Raw genomic sequence first — 23,506 nt, 5'->3', positions numbered from 1 at the left:
AGCACTTCACAGTCGCCTTCCAAAATTAATGATGTATATCCTCTGATCCAAGATTGTTGTAATGCTATTAGCATAGCTTTGGCTTCCGCTTCCAATGGTGAAGATGTGTTTGATAATCGCGTTGCACCCCAGGTCAATGCAGATCCCAAGTTATCACGAATGATCCAATCTCCTGTTGCTTCTCGATTTAAACTATTATATCCAACATCGAAATTGAATTTGATATAGTTGATAGGAGGTGGACACCAACGCTGAATATTACGATTCTCGATTCTCTGTTGATTGTGTCTTTCAATGCCATGTGTGAGATCATAGAATTGTTTCGCCTCCGATTTTGCCCATAATACAGTTTTAGATGGACTCTCTCTAATGTTGTTAAAAATACTGTTGTTCCTTGCTTTCCAAATTCTCCAAAGTATACATATAGGTGTCATTGATTCAGCACTTGATGTTGAAGAATTGAGAATTGAGGACAAGAGATTTGAGAGATTCTCTTCTGCATCATCAGCTAAATTTGCTGTGTCTAAATGGGAAGTATGTGAAAACCGCCATACCATTTTTGCAAAAGGGCATGCAAATAACGCATGATTAATAGTCTCTTAGTCGACATCTAGAGCAGATTGTGTCCAACTGCATACTTCGAGATCTTAATCTTGTTAAGGAGGGAAGACTCCGAGATATAATTCGCCATAAAAAGTGCTTAAGATTTGGAATAATAGGTAGTCTCCAAATTTTATTCTTCAGCTCAGGTGATCCATATGGTATATCCGGAGGAAAGTCACACGACAGGGGGTCATGCATTAAGAGCCAATAGCCTGATTTAACAGTATAGTCTCCAGAGGTACTATAATTCCAAATGAGTGTATCTGCCTGATCGTTTTGTGTAAGAAATAATGTTTTGATTTGATCAATGTCTCTGTGTTGAACTTGTGATTGGATCTTTTCCATATCCCATGATCGTAATTGTTCTGACTGTGTCATAAGAGTGTTAATGGTTCCTGTATTTTCACCACTGATCATAGATATTGGTCTTGGTGGGTGTGTATCAAGAACGTTGTCTATGCCTATTCTGGCTGTTTTCCCATCTCCTATATTAAATCTTGAACCCTTTTTATCAAAGAGATACCAACTAAAATTGATGACCAACCATAAGATTGGTTTCTCATTGATTTTGCATCTAACACCGTTGTATCTCTGTAATAACGAGCCTTCATTATCTTTGCAAATAAAGAATCTGGGAAATGGATTAGACGCCATGCCTTCTTAGCCAAAAGAGCGTCATTAAATTTTTCTAGATCTCGAAAGCCAAGTCCCCCTTCTTTTTTTGGATGTTGAAGCTTTTTCCAAGATATCCAGGAGATTCCCCGCTTTTGTGCATTTGTTTCCCACCAATATCTCATGAGTAATGATTCGATATCTGTTATAACACCTTTTGGTAATTTGAAACAAGACATCGCATAAACAAGCATGGCTAGTGCTATAGACTTAAGCACTATTTCTTTCCCTGCAGGGGAGAGCCTCCTCGCACTCCAGCTAGACGTTCTTTGCTTTACATTAGTGATTATATAGTCAAACATTTCTTTCTTTTTCCTACCGAACTGCTCCGGCAAACCCAAATACGTCCCACCTCCTCCATGATTTGGAATATTAAGAATTGCTTTTAGTCTATTCTGTGTTGTACCATATACAGAGGAACCAAAAGTTATCAAGGATTTTGAGGTATTCACTTGTTGACCCGAATAATACTCATAAACATCAAAAACATCTTTCAATGCTTGGCAGTTTTTTTTGTTGGCTTGACAAAAAAAGAGACAGTCATCTGCAAACTGAAGATGAGTTCTTCTTGGTGCATTGTCGCTAACCTTTACGCCCTTAATATCCTTATCCTCTACTCGTGATTGAATAAGATGACTCAATATGTCCGAGCAAAGTATGAATAAGTAGGGAGAAAGTGGATCTCCTTGTCTAATCCTCTTTCGGGTTTGATGTGGCCAAATGGTGAACCATTTATTAGGACGGAGTAACTCACCGATTCAACCGTAGCCATGATCCAGTTGATCCATGTATCGCAAAAGCCAAACAGTTGCAAGGTAGATCTCAGGAAGTTCCATTCTACACGATCATAGGCTTTACTTACATCAGTTTTGACTGCCATGTATGACTTTGCAACTCATTTCCGAACTTTGAGTGAATGCATGACTTCATGGGCTATCATGACGTTATCTTGGATTAGTCGACCTGGGATAAATGCAGCTTGTGCATCCGAGATTATCCCATTCAGATGTTTTTTAAGCCGTCTAACTAAGCACTTGGAGATGATTTTATACATAACATTACAAAGTGCTATGGGCCGATAATCTGAGAAGGTGGTTGGATTTTCTATTTTTGCAATTAGACATATGTTCGTATGGTTTAAGCGATGTGGCATTGAGGACGTATTGAAGAATTGTTGAACTTCTCTTATTACATCAGTTCCAACAATGTCCCAACATGTTCTGTAAAAACGAGCAGTGATACCATCGGGACCTGGAGCTTTGTCCTCACCTATTTGACACACTGCTTCATAGATTTCTTGAGCTTCAAAAGGCCTGGTAAGTTCATCATTCATATCAGATGAAACCCGAGGTTGAAAATCTGAAAACACTCCTTTTGTTACTTCATGACCATTAGTAGAGAAGATGTTTTGAAGAAACTCTTGTGCATGTTCCCCTATTGCCTTGTTTCCATACAACACATTACCACAAGCATCCTGGATTGAATTTATCTGATTTTTCGTGAATCGTGTGTTAGCACAAGCTTGGAAAAAGCTTGTGTTACGGTCTCCCTCCAGCATCCATTGATTCCTGCTTTTTTGTTTCCAGTGTTTTTCTTCATCCAAATATGCTTTTGTAAGCTCATCTTCGATTATTGGGATATGCCTTCGTATAGTAGAATCGAGACTTTCCATCGCTGAGTTAAGTTGCGATTGCAGTGCCTTTATTCGGGTATAAGAGTTCAGTTGATTATCATGTTTGAGCTTTGCCATTGCTTTCCTACATGAAACTATTCGAGTGGATATATGAGTATTCTGGTCTTGACATGCACTGTTCCATCCTTGTTTAACCACCTCTTTAAAGCCATCGATGTCGCATAGTCTCTTGTCAAAATAAAAAGCTTTCCTTCTGTATGGGGTTCCAGTGTTAAAGTTTAACAAAATTGGCTTATGATCATAACCTGTGAAGTCTAAGAATTCAACTTCAGCATAAGGGAAAGCAGCTCCCCATGGCCCATTTTGAAAAGCCCTGTCTAAACAACATTTTACAGTATGGGAATGTCTTTCGCCTACCCATGAAAACTTATCTCCTCGGTGTCTAATGTCTTCAAGATCACAGATTGATATCATGTGTTGGAAGTCTCGAAAGGTCCAAGCAGCCCTGTCTGGACCTCCACGTTTTTCTGAGGAGTCGAGTATCTCATTAAAGTCTCCAATAAGAAGCCATGGATCAGTTCTGTGGTAAGATATGTTTTCAAGTCTTTCCCATAAATGGTATTTTTCAGATTGGACAGGGTGACCATACACACAAGACAATAATATCAGCTCCGATATTCCCATAAATGTTTGCAAGAATACATTTTGTCCATATCATTTTGCAAAAATATCAGCTCTTGCTATCTATTTTGAATAATATCCAATTAAATTCTAAATCCAACTCTAAATATTAAACTCTACTCCCTCAAAACTATACCCTAAATATAAAATAAAGAACCCAAACTTGAAAAAAAAATTAAAAACTAATTTAACATATTGTAATTATATAAAATGGCAAAAATAAAAATGAGAAAAATGTTATTTTTGAAAAAAATATATAAAAAAGTATTAATAACAATTTCTCTAATAATGATGCCCTTCCTCAGCTGTTTTTATAATCACACTAGCAATAATTCAATATTAATGTATTATGTATTATGATATTTTTGAATTTGAAGACAAAGAGGAGATATTTAGTCTAAGTTACAATTTAAAATAGAAATTATAAAATTATTATAATAAAATAAATTATTGGTTGGTGACTTTATATAAATAATGACAGAAGAGTTGAATTGTGATTTTAAACACCATAACTAATTTTGTATCAATTTTATTTAGTTATCTGAACCTTAATCATCTCGCTCGTTCAAACCAAGCAAACTCACGTGATATATCAAGATTCCTGTGCATAAGTTTGACACTACTAGCCTAGCCACTTATACAAGTAATATCAATAAAATTTTGATTTAAAGTTTAAACGTGAATGGAGTATCAATAAAAAACGTTGACTAACAAAAATGGAAATCAATTAATAATAATAAAATTTTGAAGACCAAAAGTTATATAAATAGAGTCAATACAGTATGTGAGATCAGAAACAAATAAAAACATTTGAATTCCTCTATAGTATAGAATCAAGAGATAGTTTAAGAAGTCAAATACTAAAGAATAACTTTTTTTATTAATACCAAAGAAAATAACTCAAAACTTTGGTCTCCCTCAAACTTTCAGTCTCTCAAAATTTCATAAGTTGTGTCACATCTCAACACCTCTTTATATATTACTAGCAATTGACCCGCCATACGCGCGGTAGTTAAATTAAGGTATATTTTGGATTTTGTTATGTATATTATTTTTTTGGTTACGTAAATTCATCTTTACGTTTGTTTTTGTATTTCATTTTGGTTGCTTATGTTGTTTTGTTGGATATTTTTTATAAACATAAGTTTTGAGTAAGTATAATTTAGTTTGTTGTTTATTTTTTAAAAATTGAGATTATCTTGTGTGCTTTTTAATGCTTTTTTAAAAAAATTATTATAAGAAGTTAACATTCACTACAAGAAAACAGACAAATAGCGACTGCACTATTAGTCACTATTTAGTCGCTAAACAGTGTGTTACGACTAAATAGCGACTAAAACCAGTAGTCGTAAATCGAGAGTCGCTAAAATAAATAGTCGTAAAATTAGTCGCCAAATAGCGACTACATTACGACTATTTTGCGTAGTCGTAAATGTAGTCGTAATGTAGTCACTAAATTTAGCGACTACACTACGATTATTTTACGACTATTCTAAATAGTCATAATGTAGTCACCAAATTTAGTGACTAATTGACGACTAATTTACGATTATGTATTTCAAAAATATTATAATTATAGAGTATTATTATTAATAATATATACTATTTTAATAATAATATATTTTTTTATTAATTATTTTTAAATATATATCAGTTATTGAATAATGGGTTGTTATTGGAATGAATTGATATTTAAAATAGAAAATACTATATATTATTATGAAACCATGATATCAAAAAAACTGTATTACAAAATAAAACTAAAAACATAATTAAAAATAAGAATACAAAGAATACATCATACTACTAAAAAAAGAAAGTAAATATTGGAAATGCAGAAAACAAGATAAGTAACCCTTCGCAGGTTTGTGTTGTTCGACTCCATCATATCTATTAACCTCCCAGGAGTAGCTATAACGATTTCCACAGCTAAATCCATAGGCAAGTAATCACTATCAGAATAGTCCACAACAAAGAATAAGAAATCTAATAGTTTGAGAAATGTCACGAAAAGCACTGAGCCAAAGCACTTCACCTTTCTGGAGATCACGCACTTGAGGCCCTTTTGGAACTCCACCATAAATACAAGTAGTCTTAATTTTTGAGGATGAACCAAATTTAGATGCGTCTTGCTGTATCTGCACAGCCAGTTCACGTGTTGGAGCAAGAACCAAGACGATTGGGCCGTCCCTAGGAGCTGAGAAAAGTTATTTTGAATCAGTACAGCCTTGACAACTTAACATCGAACAAGAACCAAGAAAAAGAACTTCACGAGCAGAACTCAAGCGTTACCTAGAATTGGTTGTGCATTGACATGGACGATTGCAGGTAGTAAGTAGGAAAGAGTCTTTCCAGAGCCAGTTTCAGCAATGCCAATAAGATCACGTCCCTTCATTGCCATTGGCCAGCCCTAAGATTGTATAGGCGTAGGTTCAGTGAAACCAGCCTTCTTAATCTCTTCCAAAACATAATCTAGGCCTATCAGGAAACTCTTATCAGTAGATATATACAAAAGAACTTACATAGACATGTAACATAGACTGATAGACATGTAACAAATGCACTAAGCAGAAAGACAGAGAAAGATAACACAATTACCTCTTCAGCCCCATGGGAAGAACAACAGTAAGTCTTGTTATGTCCCAGCCTGCCACCATGTTTCTGCAGTGGTTTTTCAATCTGCACAAGCACCAAAAAGTATGAGACATTACACACTATCCAGTCCAGAAAGAGACAGAGAACAAACCTTGGTAGGGCCTATTCCATCCTGTCTTGCCTCAATAGTGTTGCCATTAGAATCTAACCTTCTCTTTATGATAACCTTACAACATGTTTCAAAGACCAAATTGTTTTCTAACCTGATGCATGGTATACTCTTCTGCAATCTCTCCGGCCAAATTCCTGACATACTCATGGCCCCACGATCCAATGTCACCCTCTGATCCAGTTAACCTATAGTTTAAGCTTTCATGAAAAAAGAGTATCGTATAACCAAGGATTATAGCAACACATAACTTTGTCAAATTCTACCAAGAACCACTAATTATAAATCTGGTAAGGCACATCATAAGAGGAACACAAAAAGGAGAGTGTAGCAATAGGTAAGAAACTCCTACAACAATAGCAAGAAAGCATACCCTTTCACCTTCAGGAGACAGAAAGTATATCAGCCAACATTTTCTGCAAAAACAGCGAATGAGATCTTATAATACTCAGAAGAAGGAGCAAGAAGGTGAAGATGGGATATAACTTAAAACGTTTGAAAGCGTACTTTGAGATCAGACTCCGACATTGTTACATGAAATTCCTTGAGAGTTCCATAATGAGGACGGAGAAACTTGAGGGGTTTTGGGACTGATGTCATGGAGCTTGTTGAGTCACGAATTTCCTTCCTACAAACCAAAAAATACGGAATCAAGATTAGACTACGAAATAAGAAGGAAAAATAAACATGAACAAAAAATCCATTAAACAAAAATACAACGAAGATGATCAGAATATTTCCACCCAATGTTAATAGATATACTATGTCTGCTTAATAGACCAATCTGCAAAAGGCTGCTCTTGAAAGAATGAGAAGGGAAGAGACGCTTCAGGTCCACAGCGCCGTCGTCCGTTGAGGAGTATCGTGGAGAGGAGTTTTATTCCGCGGGCTAAAAAGAACAGGGCTTAGTGGATAATGTCACAAAATTAGGAAAATGAATTGGGCTTGAATGTCTCAGTTCGAAAATATGGACTTATTTCGAAAATATGGGTTTATGAAAAAGAGGGATATGCTGAGGTGGCAGCACCAGGAGTGAGTAAACTACACTTTATATATATAGATTTTGCTAATCCTAATCCTAAAAGGAATCCTCACATATCTAGATAACTCCTAGACATTTGATCCTTATCTCTTTGTCAACACAAACACAATAGGATTAGGACTAGTTTCCATTTTAAGCTTTCTTCAAGCTTACTCCGATATTCTCCTCATTAAGCTTGAAGCTCTGTTTCAACAAGTCTTGAGCTCCCAAGAGATCCCTCATTACTCTGAACTTATTCTTGTCTAACGCTTTGGTGAGTATGTCTGCTCTTTGCTCAGTTCCTGGAACATGCTCCACCTCAATTTGGCCACCCTCAACCCTTTCTCTAATAAAGTGATAACGCCTATGTATATGTTTGCTTCTCCCGTGGAAAACCGGATTTTTAGTGAATGCAATTGCCGACTGATTATCGATCCTGATAATGACCTTCTCTTCTACAGCTCCGGTAATCTCTACCATCAAATCCTGCAACCACACAGCTTACTTTGCCGCCTCAGTTGCAGCCATAAACTCTGCTTCACATGACGACAAAGTTACTACATCCTGTATCTGCGAGCACCAAGTGATAGGACCTTCTCCAAGATAGAAAATGTGTCTCGAAGTGCTCCTACCATCATCTTCATCAACATTATGGCTACTTTCACTATACCCTATTAACCGAGGCACCTTCATCCTTCCATATGACAAACCAAGAATAATGGTTCCTCTAAGATATCTTAAGCATTGCTTCATAGCTGCTCCATGCGACTCCCTAGGACTCTGCATATAACGACAAAGAATTCCAACACAATAGGAAAGATCCGGTCTAGTATGCAACAAGTAGCGTAGACAACCAACATTCTTTCTACAAGTAGTGGCATTGATCTCTTTCTCATTCTCTGCCTTCGACAATTTTAGCTCTGGTTCCATCGGTATAAGAACCGAATTGCACTTAGACATTCCTGTTTCTTCTAATATCCTCTTGGCGTAACAAGTTTGGCTCAATGTGATACCACCTTGATGTTGATCCACTTGCATACCAAGGTAATAAGTCAGCCTTCCCAAGTCACTCATTTCAAATTTAGAAGACATATCCTCCTTAAATTTGTTAATAACAACCAAGCTTGTTCCTGTAACGAACAAATCATCAACATAAACTCCAATAATGAGAAGATCACTACCAATGCTCTTTCGATAAACAGAGGGCTCCTTAGAACATTTAAAGAACTGCAACTCCTGAAGAATATGATTCAATTTGTTATTCCAAGCTCTACTCAAGCCATACAAAGCCTTATGGAGCTTATACACTTTCCCTTCATGTCCCTTTTGTTCGAATCCCTCAGGTTGAGAAACGTACACTGTCTCCTTGATCTCACCATGTAGAAAAGCAGTTTTGACATCAAGATGGTGAATCTATCAGCCATGAGACGCAGCAAGATCGATGAGTAGCCATATGGTTTCTATCCTAGCAACCGGTGCAAATACTTCTTCAAAATCAACTCCATACTTCTGAATATAACCTTTAGCAACTAGTCGAGCTTTGTATTTATTGATACTGCCATCAGAGTTTCTCTTCAACTTTAACACCCACTTTAGGCCAATTGGTTTTGCTCCTATAGGTAAGTCAACTAGATCCCATGTCCTGAGCTTCTCGATCAAGCCTATTTCCTCTTCACATGCTCGTGTCCACTCCTTAGATATTCGAGCTTCATCAAAATTTCTAGGCTCATTGTTAATACTAAGCAACAAGAATTCGCCTTCTTCTTCTGCAAGTAGGATATAATCCTCAAGGTACTTAGGCTTAACACTCACTCGAGTTGATCTTCGTAGCTCTGGAGATGGTAATTCTACAGAGGAAGTTCCAGTTTCTTCTGCAGTTTCGTATGACTTATGTTTTGTATCCTCCTTCTGAGTTGCTTCAACAATGCTCTCTGAATGTTCAACTCCCTCAACCTTGCTGAAAGTATCATCATCAATATCCTATTCTCCAAATTCTTGAAGACCGTGATTCCCAAACACATCAAAGCTAATCTTAAAACTTTCATCACCATTCTCTGTTTCTATGTTGTTTGACCAACTCCATCCTTTAGATTCATCGAACACGACATCACGGCTTACTATAATTATTTTTGACACAGGATCCAACAATCTGTAAGCCTTGGAACCCGGTTCTGTTCCTAAGTGAACAAGTTCCCTTGTTCTGTCATCTAGCTTTCTCAAGTTTGGTTTCTCTATCTTAGCATAGCCGATACACCCAAAAATCCTAATGTGCTTGACAGTAGGTCTCTTTTCCCGAAAGAACTCGTTTGGTGTCACATCCTTCAGAGCTCTTGTCACTACTCTGTTTAGTAAGTAAGTCGAATGTCTCAAAGCTTCTCCCCAAAGATAGTTAGGAATATTCATATGCTTCATGATACTTCTAGTCATTTCCATCAAAGTTCTGTTGCGTCTCTCCACTACTCCATTCTGTTGTGGAGTGTATGGTGCAGTCAAGTGTCTCTTTATACCAGCAGTGTTGCAGAAAGAGTTAAACTCATTAGATACAAACTCCCCTCCTCTATCTGTTCTGAAAGTTTGTATTTTCTCAGCAACTTCCTTTTCAATCATGGCTTTAAACTTCTGAAACTTATGAAACGCTTCTCCTTTCTCTTTTAGCAACATAGTCCACATGTAGCGAGAGTAATCATCAATGATCACAAAGACATATTTTTTTCCAGCAGGTGTACTTGGCGTAATAGGACCACAAAGATCTCCATGTAAGAGCTCTAATCTCCTTTTAGCTTTGAAGTTGGTTGCTTGAGGAAACACACGTCTTGTTTGCTGCAAAGTAAACACGATCTGCAAATTTCTTTTCCATGAGCAAGTTTTGGAGCTCCTAGAACCAATCCTTTTCCCAACATTGATGTTAAGGTGGCATAGTTGATATGTCCCAACCTTGCATGCCACCTACTTGGCTCGCTTATCTCTGAAAGATTCATACAAGTGTTGTCCTGCAATCCCATTTGCACCTTATACAAGCGGTTTCTCGATTTCTCTGTTCTCACAAGTAGGTTCCCTTCCTCATCCTTCATAGTTAGATAATTACCTCTTAGCCGTATGTCAAGACCTGCTTTAGTGGCCTGACCAAGACTTATGATATTGCTCTTCAAGTCAGGAATGTAGTAAACGTCAGTCATTATCCTTGATTTTCCATTCTGATCGATAAAAACGATGGTTCCCTTTCCTTTGATATCAACTCGTGAATCGTCTTCAAAGCGTACTTTACCGGTTACAGAAGCATCAAGCTTACTAAAATACCTCTTATCCCCAGTCATATGGTTACTCGCACCATTGTCGAGACACCATATGTTGTTTCTAGTTGTACTTGTTTCGAACTTGCTTGGTACAACCAATTTTACATTTAAGTAAACCACTTCATGAATCAAGAGCTCGTCTGCATCCTCTATATCCTTATTATTGTTTTCTTCTACTTCCTGCAGCTTCAATAGGTGATCTGGACATTGTGCTGCGAAGTGACCAGTTTGATCGCAACGAAAGCATGTAATCTGTGAGGGATTTCTGCCTCCGTAGCGACCTCGTCCTCGTCCTCTGTAGTAAGATCTACCTCCATGGCCCCTTCCTCTGTAACTTCCAGTTTCACCATTGTAATCTCGGTAGTGTTGATTTGCTTGATTTGCTTGTGGCTCTGAGTTAGCGTACATCAATTTACTCTGATCATCTTGAGTATCTTCTTCCTCTTGTATACGCTCTTCATAAGCCTTTAAGCGTCCAACGATATCTTCAAAGCTGATGGTATTCAAATCTAGAACTTGTTCTAGAGAAGCTACTATTTGAATGAATTTTCTTCGGGGAAGGCTGTTAAGGAACTTCTTAACAATCTTCGATTCCTCTATATTAACTCCTAAGGCGGCTGACTTTGATGAAATCGTAGCAAGCTTTCCTGAATAATCATCAATAGTCTCTGATTCCTTCATCTTCAAGCGTTCAAATTCCGCCATTAAGGTTTGAAGTCTGGCTTCTCGAACTCTCTCTCTGCTCCAACGTGTCTAGAACGTATTGCTTCCCATACCTTCTTTGTTGTATCAAGTTCTCCAACTTGCAGTGTTAGGCTCTCCGGTATCGACTAAAACAATAAGGCCATAGCTATATCGTTTTCAAGTGAATCAACTTTATCGGTCTCTAGTTCAATGGCGTCACATACTTTGTGTACTCGAAGGGCTATCCTCATCTTCATCGCTCATACGGTGTAGTTGGTTGATGTTAACATAGGACAGACAATCGAAGGAGATCTTCCTCCTACTTCTTTAGGCCGTGGTGTAGCTACGGTGATTTCCGACATGATTAAAGAACTCTTGCTCAGATACCAAATATAGAATCAAGAGATAGTTTAACAACTCAAATAATAAAGAATAACTCTCTTTATTAATACCAAAGAAAATAACTCAAAACTTTGGTCTTTCTCAAACTCTCAATCTTTCAATACCCCATAAGTTGTGTCACATATCTAGATAACTCATAGATATTTGATCCTTATCTCTTTGTCAACACAAACACAATAGGATTTACTAGTTTCCATTTTAAGCTTTGTTGAAGCTTACTCCAAACATAGAGCTCATAGGAAAAGTTACTATTGTAATACACTGTTTTCTTATATGATTATTGCCATTTTGTATTAAAAAAAAAAAAAAAAAAAAAAAAAAGAGAAGGTTTCTTTGTTTGCGCTGCGGCGGCTGGTTAGGGGCTCCGACTATCATTTAATTTCTCTGAGGAAGACGTAGTTTCCGGCGAGGGTAAGGTTGTTCTTTTGCGTTTGTGGAGATTGAGTAACGATTCGATTAGGAGTAAACTAAAGGAAGTGCTCTACTTAATAGAAGGTGAACTTAATTTCTGAGTTTTGGTTACAGATTTCAAAGGTACTAATACTAAGCCGTCGATTAAAATCAAATCGACGGATTCTGAGTTTTTGTTTGTTTGTTGAAACCCTAAAATCTATTTGGCAGATTCGAACGGGATTGGGAAGCACAAAGTTAATGGAGAAGAGGCGCGTGGGGACTCCCGGTGAAGGTTACCAATTTCATTGTCCTGTTTAGTTTTTTCGTTTCGGCGAGGTTAGTGTTAGGATTTCCATTTGAGGATTAGTGTTAGGATTCGTGTGCCTGATAGGGGCTTCAGACTGGTACGAGAGTTGCTGCTTTTGGGTAAAGCTTTTTTGGGTACCCTACTCGTGTTGCTATTGGATAAGTGCTTCTGTTTGTTCGTTGCAAGGATGCTCAATTTGGTCACCATCCATGCTCAACTTGAGGCTCTTCTTCCTCAAAAGATTAGTGGTATGTTTATAGATTCTTCTTTCATTGTTCTACTGGTTTTTAATCTTTACTTCTTGTATAATTTGTGGGTAAGTTAAGACCGTTAATCAATTATGTAAATGTCTTCTTCTTAGGGGTGGAATGGGTCTAAGAGACAAGAAATTCACTTGTTGTCACTGCAATTGTTTTTTTTTTTAGTTGCGTAGGTTATCTGATGCTATGAGAGCTTTGATTTACACTTGCTTGACTTAGAAGAGCTTTGATCGATCCATCCAAACAGAATAACCGAACGAAATTGGCAAAGGCAGATATTAATGCAGACCACGCCGAGATTACTAGTTATGAAAACTTTATGTATTTTGAAGTGTCGTTAGTCTCTTGTACATGCCAAAATCATGGAGTATACTCACACAATGACAAGGCTGGCATGCGTTGGAACTTGGAAGTTTCTAACTTTCATTTCATTCAATACGGAAATTAACCTTCATTTATACACACGCTAGTATCTAGCTTTACTATCTACACGCAGTTTAAGAAGATAAATGATCTAGTAACTTCACAATCAAACATTCTGTTAGCAAGTACAACAACCAAACACTGCCAAATTTTTTCAACAAACCGTTTTTAAGTCATAAGAAACAATAACATAAAACAAACCGAAAAAAAAAAAAAAAAACTAAACAACCAAGAACAACAAGCAGAAACATAGATATAGAAGGGTAGAGTCCCATGTCAGGTGAGCTGCAGTAGCATATCCCGGCCCACCATAGAAGAAATGCGTCCCGAACTCTGAGTTGTTGGACTTCTTGGCTCGGTAATAAGTCGGGTTAGATCCTCCCACTGCAAGATCTTGAAGCGACTGGAAACCTTCTCCGGACAATGAAACTTCTATGTTTCGCATATATGCGGCTTTTCCAAAACCGCTGTCGGGGAAATATCCCGACCCCATCTCCGTTGTCGTGTGCCGGCCAAAAGTACGCATGTTTGTGATCTCCCCGCCCCACTCCACTTTATGTGCGTAATCCTTTTGGAGGCTGAAAAGAAATTCCGGCCAATATCCGACCGGCTCCAAGACGCCATGTCCAAGGCCTACAGCCAGCCACCAACTCCCAACCTTCTGATCCTACATGCATTTGTGTGTTTATATATATAATTTGTTGACTAGAAAACATTTATGTAAAAATAAAAACCAAAACTTAAGCAAATAATCTAACCTTCCATATCTTGAAAGTCAGATCGACTTGGGTACCTCCTACAACAGACGTTGGAGATATGGCCCCCTCAACCACAATCGTGCGGCTGGTTTGGATAAAACCACCGCATCGCAAGTTATAACATCCTGTGTTATTATATGCGTCCGCCTACATTATCACGTAATTAAATCTTTAAATTAAACTTTATTGATAACCATATTTCTTAACATCATTCAAATCATATGAGAAACTAATATTTTAAAAATACTTATGATATAAGAATCGAACGTGTAACACATCTAACTACTTAACTAGTTAATATATATAGTCATATATGACTGTTTGTGGGAAAATACATTTCATTCGCTACTACTACTAGCCGTTATTATATAATTATATGACAAATTGACAATAGACAAAATTCAAAATGCATATAAATACTTATATCTCTGTCTTTGACAGAATATTTAGCTCATAAATGATAATACTCTGATCTAGTTTAGAAAACATTCCTACATCTATAATAATGTAATATTGATCTTTAATTTGTTAAATAATACTCTCTTCTACTTCGAGGTACATAACAGAATTAGACTAGGCTTAAGATTATTACTATTTTTTTTTTGTCAGTATAATACTTGGCATTGAAAGTTAAATAAAACAAAATTACACATACCGTCCAATATATGAACAATCTCGGCTGGTAGTCGAAATATATCTTCGGATAAACCTGAAAAGTCAAATTTATAGTTATTCATTATTGATATTTTTTATATAAATAAGTTTTTTGATTAAAATATATTAATACGAAATTAGAAATATTAGTTATTAGTGATTAATTTTTTATTTTTCTTTATACCGACCTGCCAGCCCGCCTCGATACTGTTGATACTACTATCGCCATATGAACCTGAGACCAGCCAGATCTGTCCCAGGCTAAACTCGTTAAATCGTTCTATCTTTGGCTGCCACACATTCATCGTCACTTGGATTCCATAGATTGGTTGGCTATTATTGGGACGGCCAATTGCATACTGTCAAACAAAAAGCAATCGAACAAAGTTATTTGTTTATAACATATTTTACAGATATTGTTGATGATTTATGTAAGAAAAACGTATTTTATAATCTTCTGAAAATAAAATTTATATGATTAACTAAAAATGGATGTGTGCTAGACATTGTTTTCAATAAACAAACAAAAGAAAAAAGAACCTCATAAAAATCTATAAGAGACTCTTAACTCTTAATCAGATCGATCTGGTTTAGTATTATTAGATTGTTAAATAACAAAAACAAAATATAACACAAGTGGCCAGCCAGGCCCATTAGTCGAGCTTATAATTTAAGCCCAACAAATCAAAACCCATTAAGAGTTTCTTGATTATAAACTCAAAAAGAAAAAATTAGAATCCACCAACCAATAGAGAGTGTTGTTTGAAACCCACTAAAATGAAAACCCGCTTATAGAACTTGTATGAAACCCACCAAAATAAAATTTAGAATTTGTAAGCCCACCAAAACGAGAACAGATCAAATTACGTACCTCATGTCCATTGATGACTCTATCCGCGGCGTTAGAACTGATCGTCTGGACCGTCTGGTTCTGATGTAAAGGTAGCCGTCGTACTGGAATAGACCCCTCAGGACATTTTGTCCCGTTCTTGTGCCAGACTTGCCATCCATTTTCTTCTTTGTTCACCGTATATGGCATGTCCGTTGGTGCTTCCTGTATCATATTTTTACAAAACAAGAGAAAATAAGAAAAAAATGATTAATTTTTCCAATTTAACACATGCATAATTGGTAATATTAAACAAGAGCTAGGGGCGGGAAATTAACCTGAATTAAATGGTTTTTGAGAAGCGGATGGCGGAAGGCTATTTGATCTTCTCGCCTGATGCAGTCGATGAGATCCCCGTCGGGACTCTGAAACGTAAAAATTTTGTGTTAAAATACTTAGTAAAAACATAGTCGGGATACGTAATAAAAAAAAAACATGCATACGTATACTACAAACAGAAAAGAAAAAAGAAAAAAAAAAAGATCAGTCTCGTTACATGGATTGTCAAGGTCGGGAGTGACACTCCTCCTAGTGGAGTTAGGAGTCCACCGATGATTAAAACCAGCAGAAGTGACGACAAACGCTCCATCAAGTTACGTCAAATCTTCTTCGGGATGGAATCTCAGACCTGCCAGTGCCAGATCGAGTTAAGCTGAGGTTTATTTGTTAGTTTGTTACTGACGGCGACCGGCGAAGCTGCTTTCAATCAACGGTTGGGTTTGGGTTTGTCATCGCGTTGGATCCTGAAGAAGATTCGATTTTCATCATATATTAAACGAATTGAACACCATATCCGTCAACTCGATTTCACTAGATTCAATAAAAAAAAACCTGAGAAGATGATCGGAGGTGAGATGAAGTCGAAGTTTTGTAGATTTCTTCCGATTCGCCAAGAGAAGAGAACGAGAGAGAGAGAGAGTCGCGAGGGAGAGAGAGTTGCAGAAAAAAGAAAAAAATCAAGTCGAAGTGTTGTAGATTTCTTCCGATTCGCCAAGAGAAGAGAACGAGAGAGAGAGAGTCGCGAGGGAGAGAGAGTTGCAGAAAAAAAGAAAAAAATCTTTTTTCTTCCAGCCAATCACCAATTGACACGCCCGAGATCCTTGTTTTATTTAACGATCGATGCTTAGCAAAGTTGAACTATTTAGATTATATTTAATCTGTTTTATTACTAAGCAACTCACTAAAATACTTCAATGATTCATCTACATTAATTTGGAACGTCCAAAAATAGAAACCTGCATGCGAACCAAACTCCAACCACTTTGGATTAGTGGACTGTGGACAATGATGTATTTATGCATGCTTTTATATATCTCTCTCTCTTGGGCAAAATAAAAGCTTATCGTTTTTTTCGGTAAAAGGTATGCTTATTGTTTAAATTTGTACGTAATGTTATTTTATTTTATTTTTATAAGTTTTACAAAGTTAAAAGAAAAACACTACTAACGCATCAATAATTGGTCACTAAACTTTCTTTACATTGGACATGTATTGGGAACTTTGCTAGAACATCACCATCTGGAAATCTCTAAAAATGGGATTTTCACATTTAATTTAATATTTTCATATAATCACGTTATTTAATTAAAATTTTTTATGTAAATGTTTTAATGAAAAATTAGTGTTGACTGGGGAGGTTCCTGAAGGTTTCTCATGAGTTCTCTTTTGAGAATCTATCTCTCTCTCCTTATTTCTTTCCTTCTTTTTAATTTTTTGTCACCCATCTCTTCCATTTCCATCCAATGATTTTAAGAAAACTAATTAGTACAGTATCTGTTGAGAGAATAAATTAGAATATTGCAATGCATATATATCTATATATATATATATACTTTTGGGTAAAATAAAAGCCATTATAGTTTTTTTTTTTTTTGGTTAGCCGTTATAGTTGCCAACGAAGAGTTAATAATAGTGATGATCTGTCGAATATGTATACTAGATGGTACGACTCGAACCCGATCATCTAAATGTATAACAACTATGCACCAATCATAATTTTTCACTGTACCACCACACGTCCGTTATTTTTTTTTTTGCTAACAATGTAAATAAATCATTGACATGAAAAAGGTTTAGGTTTACAATCATGGATTATAATCCTATAGAAATGGTCCCATGGCAAAAAAGGTAAAAACATGGAAGCATAATACATAAACATGATCTCAGTCCGTCCACTCGACATAGGCACGAGGTGAATAGAGTTGGACGAAGTGATAACGATATTGGTGTTCTTCCCGTGTGGTAAGCTCGTGATGAAGGGCGGGTACAATTTGTAGAAGCCAAATTCCTCAAGCAATAAACACACTAGAAGCCTTTCAAGGGAGGCCCGAGACTAAGCCGTCAACGGCAAAGTTTACAGAGCCCTCGATCACATACGTCCCCGGCGTCCTGTGAGAGCGGCTCATCTAACAACTTCCATAAGCTTCCTAGAACGGAACCTCACGGACTAAATTATGCAAACCTCACGAGCACACGTCCGTTATGATCACGTGTTTTATTAGGATATTCTTTATATTACAACGCTAGCCTTTTACTTACGAACCTTAATACATATACATAAGTTCACGTAAATGCAATGTGTACATATAACGTCATTCCTTTTGAAAAATGAGAACATACACCCCCAAAAGAAAAAGAAAAAAAGTTGATATGTACATATATTATATATAGAGATTATCATATAATTAATATATTTTGTTGCGCAAGTATACTATTGAAGAATTATCATATACCACTAAAGAATTATGTTAGATAATACATCTTTTTCGTCTAATATGACTCACGCCACTTGTGTTGGTGAACCTATTTTGTGGAAACACGTTTTCATATAGTCTACACAACCGGTTGGGACTAAACATAGCAATCCACTAACACAAAAACAAATTTTCCGACACAACTAAAGATCGAGTGATTCCTTCTCCTTTATTGTTTATGTAACAGAGTCAGAGAGTTAAAAGCTCTTGATTATAAGCATGTAAAAATAAAAGAGATCATATACGTTGTCGAGGCAAATAAGCTTCTGTACAGAAATCAAACGAGAAGACCGTACATTTTATATGTGAGTTAATAAACGAAGAAAATCAAATGGAGAAAAAATAATACATATATATATCTACCAATTTACCAAGTTGTGTTGCTGCAACCTCCATGAGGATCTTGTTGTTTCACTGGAACCAACACATCAACTTAATTATATTTTGGAGTATTATTTTCGAAATAACATGCTATTTAGTTCATAACTAATTAATAAATTAGTCCAAAGTTCATTATTATTTCTCAATCATCTGTTGTAATCAGTCCCATAAAACGAACACTTCATTATTATTCTTTAAAAAAGAAAATTGAAAGTTTAATTGCGTTGCAGTAGATAACCATTTTGCTAGAAATATAAAGTTTATAACGTTTATAGTTCTACGTGTCCATGCTCCAAGTCCAACCAACCTTCTCAAGATGTAACTTACACTCTAAGAAACTTCAAAGCCAAGCAAAAAACCCCACCGAATCCCGAAAACCCAATTCCTCCTAATACGAAGACGACACAACTCTATAGTCTCTATGCCTATATGTTTGTATATATTAACTATACACAAACAATTAATGATCGCATCGTTAAGCAAAAAAGACCAACAAATTTTTTGATAAACCATGGTTTCGAAACCGCTATTATTCTTCGTGCTACTTCTCACGGTGGAATTGGTCGTGTTTCATACCGGATCTCTAGTCACTGCGGAAGAGGAAGGTTCCGAGACTTCTAGTTCAGCGATAAAGCCTCTGGTGAAGATTGTGAAGGGCAAAAAGCTATGCGACAAAGGATGGGAATGTAAAGGATGGTCCGCGTATTGTTGCAACCATACAATCTCCGATTTCTTTGACACATATCAATTCGAAGAACTATTCTCTAAGCGTAACAGTCCGGTGGCTCACGCCGTCGGTTTTTGGGATTACCGATCATTCATCACCGCCGCCGCTGAGTATCAGCCTCTTGGGTTCGGTACTACCGGCGAGAAACTTCAAGGGATGAAAGAAGTCGCTGCGTTTCTTGGTCACGTAGGAAGCAAAACCTCATGTAAGTTTAATTTTATGATCCAAACCGGTTTGTCAACCGGGAATTGGAATCGCTATTAACCGGTACAATCATTCGATTTTAAAGGCGGGTACGGGGTTGCAACGGGCGGACCATTAGCTTGGGGATTGTGTTACAACAAGGAGATGAGTCCTGATCAGCTCTATTGCGACGATTACTATAAATTGACGTATCCTTGTACTCCCGGAGTCTCGTACCACGGTCGAGGAGCTTTACCGGTTTACTGGTACGTCGTTTTAATCAAACAGTTCTGGTTTACTCTAATTTAATTCTCAGGTTCAACTTCGTTTACGTTGATCTGGTTTTAGGAATTACAATTATGGTCAAACCGGGGAAGCTTTGAAAATGGACCTACTAAGTCATCCAGAGTATCTAGAGAACAACGCCACGTTGGCGTTTCAGGCGGCGATTTGGCGGTGGATGACGCCACCGAAGAAGCATTTGCCGTCAGCACACGACGTATTCGTCGGGAAATGGAAGCCGACGAAGAACGACACGGCGTCGAAACGAACCCCCGGGTTCGGAGCCACCATCAACGTTCTTTACGGCGATCAAATCTGCAATAGCGGATTCGATAACGATGAGATGAACAACATCGTTTCTCACTACTTGTATTATCTTGATCTCATAGGCGTTGGACGAGAAGAAGCTGGTCCTCACGAGTTTCTATCGTGCGCCGATCAAGAGCCTTTCACTTCCTCCTCATCCTCTGCTCCTCCGACCTCTGGTTCCTCTTCTTGAGTGATGTTTTTATGAAATATGGTTCGGTTGACTTTTGAAAAAAGAACTCGAGTTTGGTGTATATGTGTTTTGACTTTTGCATGGGGTTTGGTTGTTATATATTTTGTAAAAATATACGTACGAATTACAATATTTCCCACACCAAAAGGATAAAGATAAAATCCTAGTTCGAACACCAAACTCTTTTTTTTGGCTGCGTTTTGCTAAGGAGGCGACAATTTTGGCGATTAGGGTTTTGGCTTTCGTGTTGGCAAAGTTTGCTCCCCGGCGCCGGTAGGCTGTACGGCTGGTGATGTCGGCCTCCATGGAGAGTCCTCGGGGGACGTCTAGTCCAAGGATGAAGGATTCATGGGTGTCGATGGTTCAGAATAAGAAGGTTCTAAGGAAGTTTGATGTTGCTATCTCTACTACAGAGGGGAAAGCCTCGGTGGTGATCCCCGATGATGTACTCGATAACTCTACACCGCTCTGGGAGGATTTTCTCCTTGGAAAATTTCTCGATACTGCTCCTCACGTTGGTAAGGTCCATGTCATTCTAAATAAGATCTGGAAGCAGGGAAATGACTCTTCTAAGATCGATGTCTATGAAGTTAATTCCACTACAATGCGGTTTAAGGTCTCTGATCCTACTCTCCGGCCTAGGATCCTTAAACGTGGTATGTGGAATATTGCTGAGGTCCCAATGGTTGTTTCGCTTTGGTCCCCGATCACTGAGAAAGAACAACCTGAGGCAAAATCCATCCCTTTATGGGTCCATTTAAAGAAGGTTCCGATGCATCTGTATTCTTGGGAGGGGCTGAGTTATATTGCTAGTGCAGTCGGTTCTCCAATCAATTTGCACCCTCAGACTGAGGCTTGTTCAAACTTTGATGTTGCAAAAGTATTTGTTAATGCTGATCTGTCTAAGATCCCACCCACTAGTATCTCCTATTCTAAAAAAGACTATGCCTTTACGGTTGATTTTCATTACCCTTGGTTACCCCCTCGTTGTACTTCATGTGAGAAATGGGGGCATTTGGTAGCTAATTGTAGTGCTGAGAAGCCCGTGGAGGTGAGTCCCCCCCTCATGCGGGAGGAGCCAACTCCCTCTGCAACCATGCTTGAAAAGGAGGTTATTGAGAATGATGTACCCCCAGTAACATCTGCCTCTGTTCCTGGTTCGGCTGTGAAGCTAAATGGTTTGGATGTTGTGGTTCACTCGCCAGTGGTCCAGTCCGCAGTGTCTGATGAATGGTCTGTAGTGTCACCCTCAAAAACGTCTCGTAGCCCTGGCAAATCTGCAGCTCTGCCATCAGATACGCTCTCCATAGTTTCAGCATCCAAGTTCGCTGTTCTCAGTAACGAGGATGATGAGGAAGGGGAAATTGTTGAGGACGGTGACACTGCAGTGGAAATTGTTGAGAAACCGTTAGGCAATGCTATAGACACCAGTTTGGGAGTTTCATCTGCGGAGAGTCTACCACAAAATGAGTCACACACGGCTAATACCACAAGTGATAACAGTCGAGGTGGACGTCCACCATCGGCCAGAATCACTCAACGTAAGCAGAAGGAACGTACGAAAGCTTCAGCTCAGGCAACTAAGGCTAATTCCTCCGTTGCTTCAAAGCAGAGACTTCCTCACCGTCAATTTTAAAATGATGAGTTTCTCATGGAATGTGCGCGGATTCAATAAAACTAGTAAGCATTCCGTGGTCCGAGATTGGACAAGCAATAAGGAAATGCAGTTTGGTTGTCTCTTGGAGACGCGAGTCAAGGAAAAGAAAGCAACTCGGCTTGCATCTTCTGTTTTCAGTAATTGGTCTTTTCTGTCAAATTATGAGTATCACTGGTTAGGTCGCATTTGGGTGCTCTGGCGACCAACTGTCCGCTTAACTCCGGTTTTTAAAAGTGATCAAATCGTCACTTGCTCGATTCTGTTGGAGGGTGAAACAGAAGAATTTTTCTGTTCGTTTGTTTATGCAAGGAATTTGGTGGAGGAACGAAGAAGTCTGTGGGAAGATATGTGTCATCATAAGGACTCACAGCTTTTTCAAAACAAACCATGGATCATTATGGGTGATTTCAATGAGATCTTGAGTGGGGAAGAGCATTCCGGTTATCCTACAACTATTTTATCTCCGGGTATGTATGAGTTTCAGGCCGTTGCTACCCACTGTAATTTGTCAGACATGGGCGCTCAGGGTCCTTTATTCACATGGTGTAATAAACGTGATGATGGTCTCATCTGTAAGAAGCTAGACCGGGTTCTTATAAATGACGTGTGGTTGCACAGGTTTCCTCGTTCTTACTGTGTATACGAATCAGGAGGTTGCTCTGATCATCTTCGAAGTCGTATTCAGTTGGATGTAGGCACTCCCGCTCTTAAGCGACCTTTCAAATTTGTGAACTCCGTCGCTCTTATGCTGGAATTCCTGCCCTTGGTTAAATCATTTTGGGATGATTCTGTCCCTCTGTTTATCTCGACTACTGCAATGTTCCGATTCACAAAGAAGTTAAAGGGTCTGAAACAGGGGATTCGTTCCTTGACTAGAGATCGCCTGGGGGATTTGGTGAAGAGAACGCGGGAAGCACATACTGATCTTTGTGCTAAAGAAGTTGAAACATTATCTCACCCTACGACTGCTGCAGTGCAGGATGAGGCTGATGCTTATGCACACTGGCTACATCTATCGGAGCTTGAAGAGGGTCTCTTGAAACAGCGGTCAAAGCTTCATTGGCTCCAGGTTGGCGATCAGAACAACCGTGTTTTTCATAATGCGGTAAAGCTTCGGGAGCATACTAATTCCATACGTGAGATACAGTGCGAGGATGGTTCCTTAGCCACCACACAATCTGACATCAAGCAAGAAGCGGCAAGGTTCTTCTCAGATTTCCTTGGACTTGTTCCAAGTGATTTCGAAGGAGCCACGGTTGAAACTCTTGAATCACTCTTACCATTTCGTTGCAGTGAGCACCATAGAGCTATGTTAGCTCAGGATGTGTAGGATGAAGAAATCAGGAAGGTTCTCTTCTCGATGCCTGCAAATAAAAGTCCAGGACCGGATGGCTATACGAGTGAGTTTTTTAAGCAAGCATGGCCTGTGCTGGGTAAGGATTTCACGGTCACCGTCCAATCTTTCTTCCATAAGGGTTTTCTCCCTAAGGGTATAAACACTACCATCCTCGCTTTGATTCCTAAAAAACTTGATGCCCGGATTATGAAAGACTACCGTCCCATCTCATGCTGTAATGTCATATATAA

General features: G+C 38.1%; 5 protein-coding genes and 1 long non-coding RNA gene across 16 annotated transcripts; 4 read left to right on the top strand and 2 right to left on the bottom strand.

Moving 5' to 3' along the window:
* Positions 1–5,280: 5,280 nt before the first annotated feature.
* Positions 5,281–7,260, bottom strand: LOC109129337 (DEAD-box ATP-dependent RNA helicase 20-like). Of its 11 annotated transcripts, none has more exons than XR_015581608.1 (8): positions 7,116–7,260; positions 6,861–6,981; positions 6,727–6,769; positions 6,336–6,541; positions 6,188–6,268; positions 5,882–6,067; positions 5,625–5,786; positions 5,281–5,518 (listed from the first exon to the last, which is right to left on the bottom strand). XR_015581608.1 is itself a non-coding variant. In XM_087487001.1 (8 exons), exons 4-8 carry the CDS (start codon positions 6,501–6,503, stop codon positions 5,388–5,390), a joined length of 660 nt encoding a protein of 219 aa, XP_087343127.1. In that variant the 5' UTR covers positions 6,504–6,541; positions 6,727–6,769; positions 6,861–6,981; positions 7,116–7,228; the 3' UTR covers positions 5,281–5,387. The 11 variants fall into 11 exon arrangements, 6 of the variants coding, with proteins under 6 accessions (XP_087343127.1, XP_087343126.1, XP_087343130.1 ...); XR_015581610.1 differs by having other exon boundaries at positions 6,448–6,541; positions 7,116–7,228; XR_015581607.1 differs by having other exon boundaries at positions 7,097–7,205.
* A 4,654-nt stretch (positions 7,261–11,914) lies between these two features.
* On the top strand, positions 11,915–13,175 carry LOC104746034 (uncharacterized). The gene is made up of 3 exons (XR_760812.3): positions 11,915–12,248; positions 12,375–12,701; positions 12,879–13,175. It is a non-coding gene; the product is annotated as an uncharacterized LOC104746034 (long non-coding RNA).
* Positions 13,176–13,209: 34 nt separating this feature from the next.
* LOC104746033 (protein neprosin) lies at positions 13,210–16,591 on the bottom strand. Its single transcript, XM_087489513.1, has 8 exons — positions 16,269–16,591; positions 15,934–16,180; positions 15,716–15,802; positions 15,420–15,602; positions 14,737–14,907; positions 14,550–14,603; positions 13,895–14,041; positions 13,210–13,803 (listed from the first exon to the last, which is right to left on the bottom strand). The coding sequence occupies exons 2-8, from the start codon at positions 16,024–16,026 to the stop codon at positions 13,357–13,359; spliced, it is 1,182 nt and encodes a 393-aa protein (XP_087345639.1). The 5' UTR covers positions 16,027–16,180; positions 16,269–16,591; the 3' UTR covers positions 13,210–13,356.
* Positions 16,592–18,869: 2,278 nt separating this feature from the next.
* Positions 18,870–20,409, top strand: LOC104746032 (chitinase-like protein 2). Its single transcript, XM_010467415.3, has 3 exons — positions 18,870–19,503; positions 19,588–19,747; positions 19,830–20,409. The coding sequence occupies exons 1-3, from the start codon at positions 19,083–19,085 to the stop codon at positions 20,260–20,262; spliced, it is 1,014 nt and encodes a 337-aa protein (XP_010465717.1). The 5' UTR covers positions 18,870–19,082; the 3' UTR covers positions 20,263–20,409.
* A 145-nt stretch (positions 20,410–20,554) lies between these two features.
* On the top strand, positions 20,555–22,148 carry LOC147926377 (uncharacterized). Its single transcript, XM_087489511.1, has one exon. The coding sequence runs from the start codon at positions 20,555–20,557 to the stop codon at positions 21,896–21,898; it is 1,344 nt and encodes a 447-aa protein (XP_087345637.1). The 3' UTR covers positions 21,899–22,148.
* On the top strand, positions 21,984–23,249 carry LOC147926376 (uncharacterized). Its single transcript, XM_087487041.1, has one exon. It carries the CDS (start codon positions 21,984–21,986, stop codon positions 23,247–23,249), a length of 1,266 nt encoding a protein of 421 aa, XP_087343167.1.
* The last annotated feature ends 257 nt before the right edge of the window (positions 23,250–23,506 follow it).

This window comes from Camelina sativa, chromosome 15 (genome assembly GCF_030686135.1).
Source record: "Camelina sativa cultivar CO46 ecotype springtype chromosome 15, ASM3068613v1".
NCBI classification, from domain to species: Eukaryota; Viridiplantae; Streptophyta; class Magnoliopsida; order Brassicales; family Brassicaceae; genus Camelina; species Camelina sativa.
The sequence above is the reverse complement of the archived record's forward strand: the minus strand, read 5'-3'. Positions and strand labels throughout refer to the sequence as shown.

Coding starts and splice junctions, on each gene's coding strand:
- LOC109129337 (XM_087487001.1), bottom strand. CDS start 6,503: ATGAGTATGTCAGGAATTTGGCCGGAGAGATTGCAGAAGAGTATACCA. Junction 5,787..5,881: donor CAATGCACAACCAATTCTAG/GTAACGCTTGAG, acceptor AACTTTTCTCAG/CTCCTAGGGACGGCCCAATC. Junction 5,519..5,624: donor AGTGCGTGATCTCCAGAAAG/GTGAAGTGCTTT, acceptor CTATGGATTTAG/CTGTGGAAATCGTTATAGCT.
- LOC104746033 (XM_087489513.1), bottom strand. CDS start 16,026: ATGGAGCGTTTGTCGTCACTTCTGCTGGTTTTAATCATCGGTGGACTC. Junction 14,908..15,419: donor GAGTCATCAATGGACATGAG/GTACGTAATTTG, acceptor TTTGTTTGACAG/TATGCAATTGGCCGTCCCAA. Junction 13,804..13,894: donor TGACTTTCAAGATATGGAAG/GTTAGATTATTT, acceptor AAATGCATGTAG/GATCAGAAGGTTGGGAGTTG.
- LOC104746032 (XM_010467415.3), top strand. CDS start 19,083: ATGGTTTCGAAACCGCTATTATTCTTCGTGCTACTTCTCACGGTGGAA. Junction 19,504..19,587: donor CGTAGGAAGCAAAACCTCAT/GTAAGTTTAATT, acceptor TCGATTTTAAAG/GCGGGTACGGGGTTGCAACG. Junction 19,748..19,829: donor GGAGCTTTACCGGTTTACTG/GTACGTCGTTTT, acceptor ATCTGGTTTTAG/GAATTACAATTATGGTCAAA.
- LOC147926377 (XM_087489511.1), top strand. CDS start 20,555: ATGTCGGCCTCCATGGAGAGTCCTCGGGGGACGTCTAGTCCAAGGATG.
- LOC147926376 (XM_087487041.1), top strand. CDS start 21,984: ATGCAGTTTGGTTGTCTCTTGGAGACGCGAGTCAAGGAAAAGAAAGCA.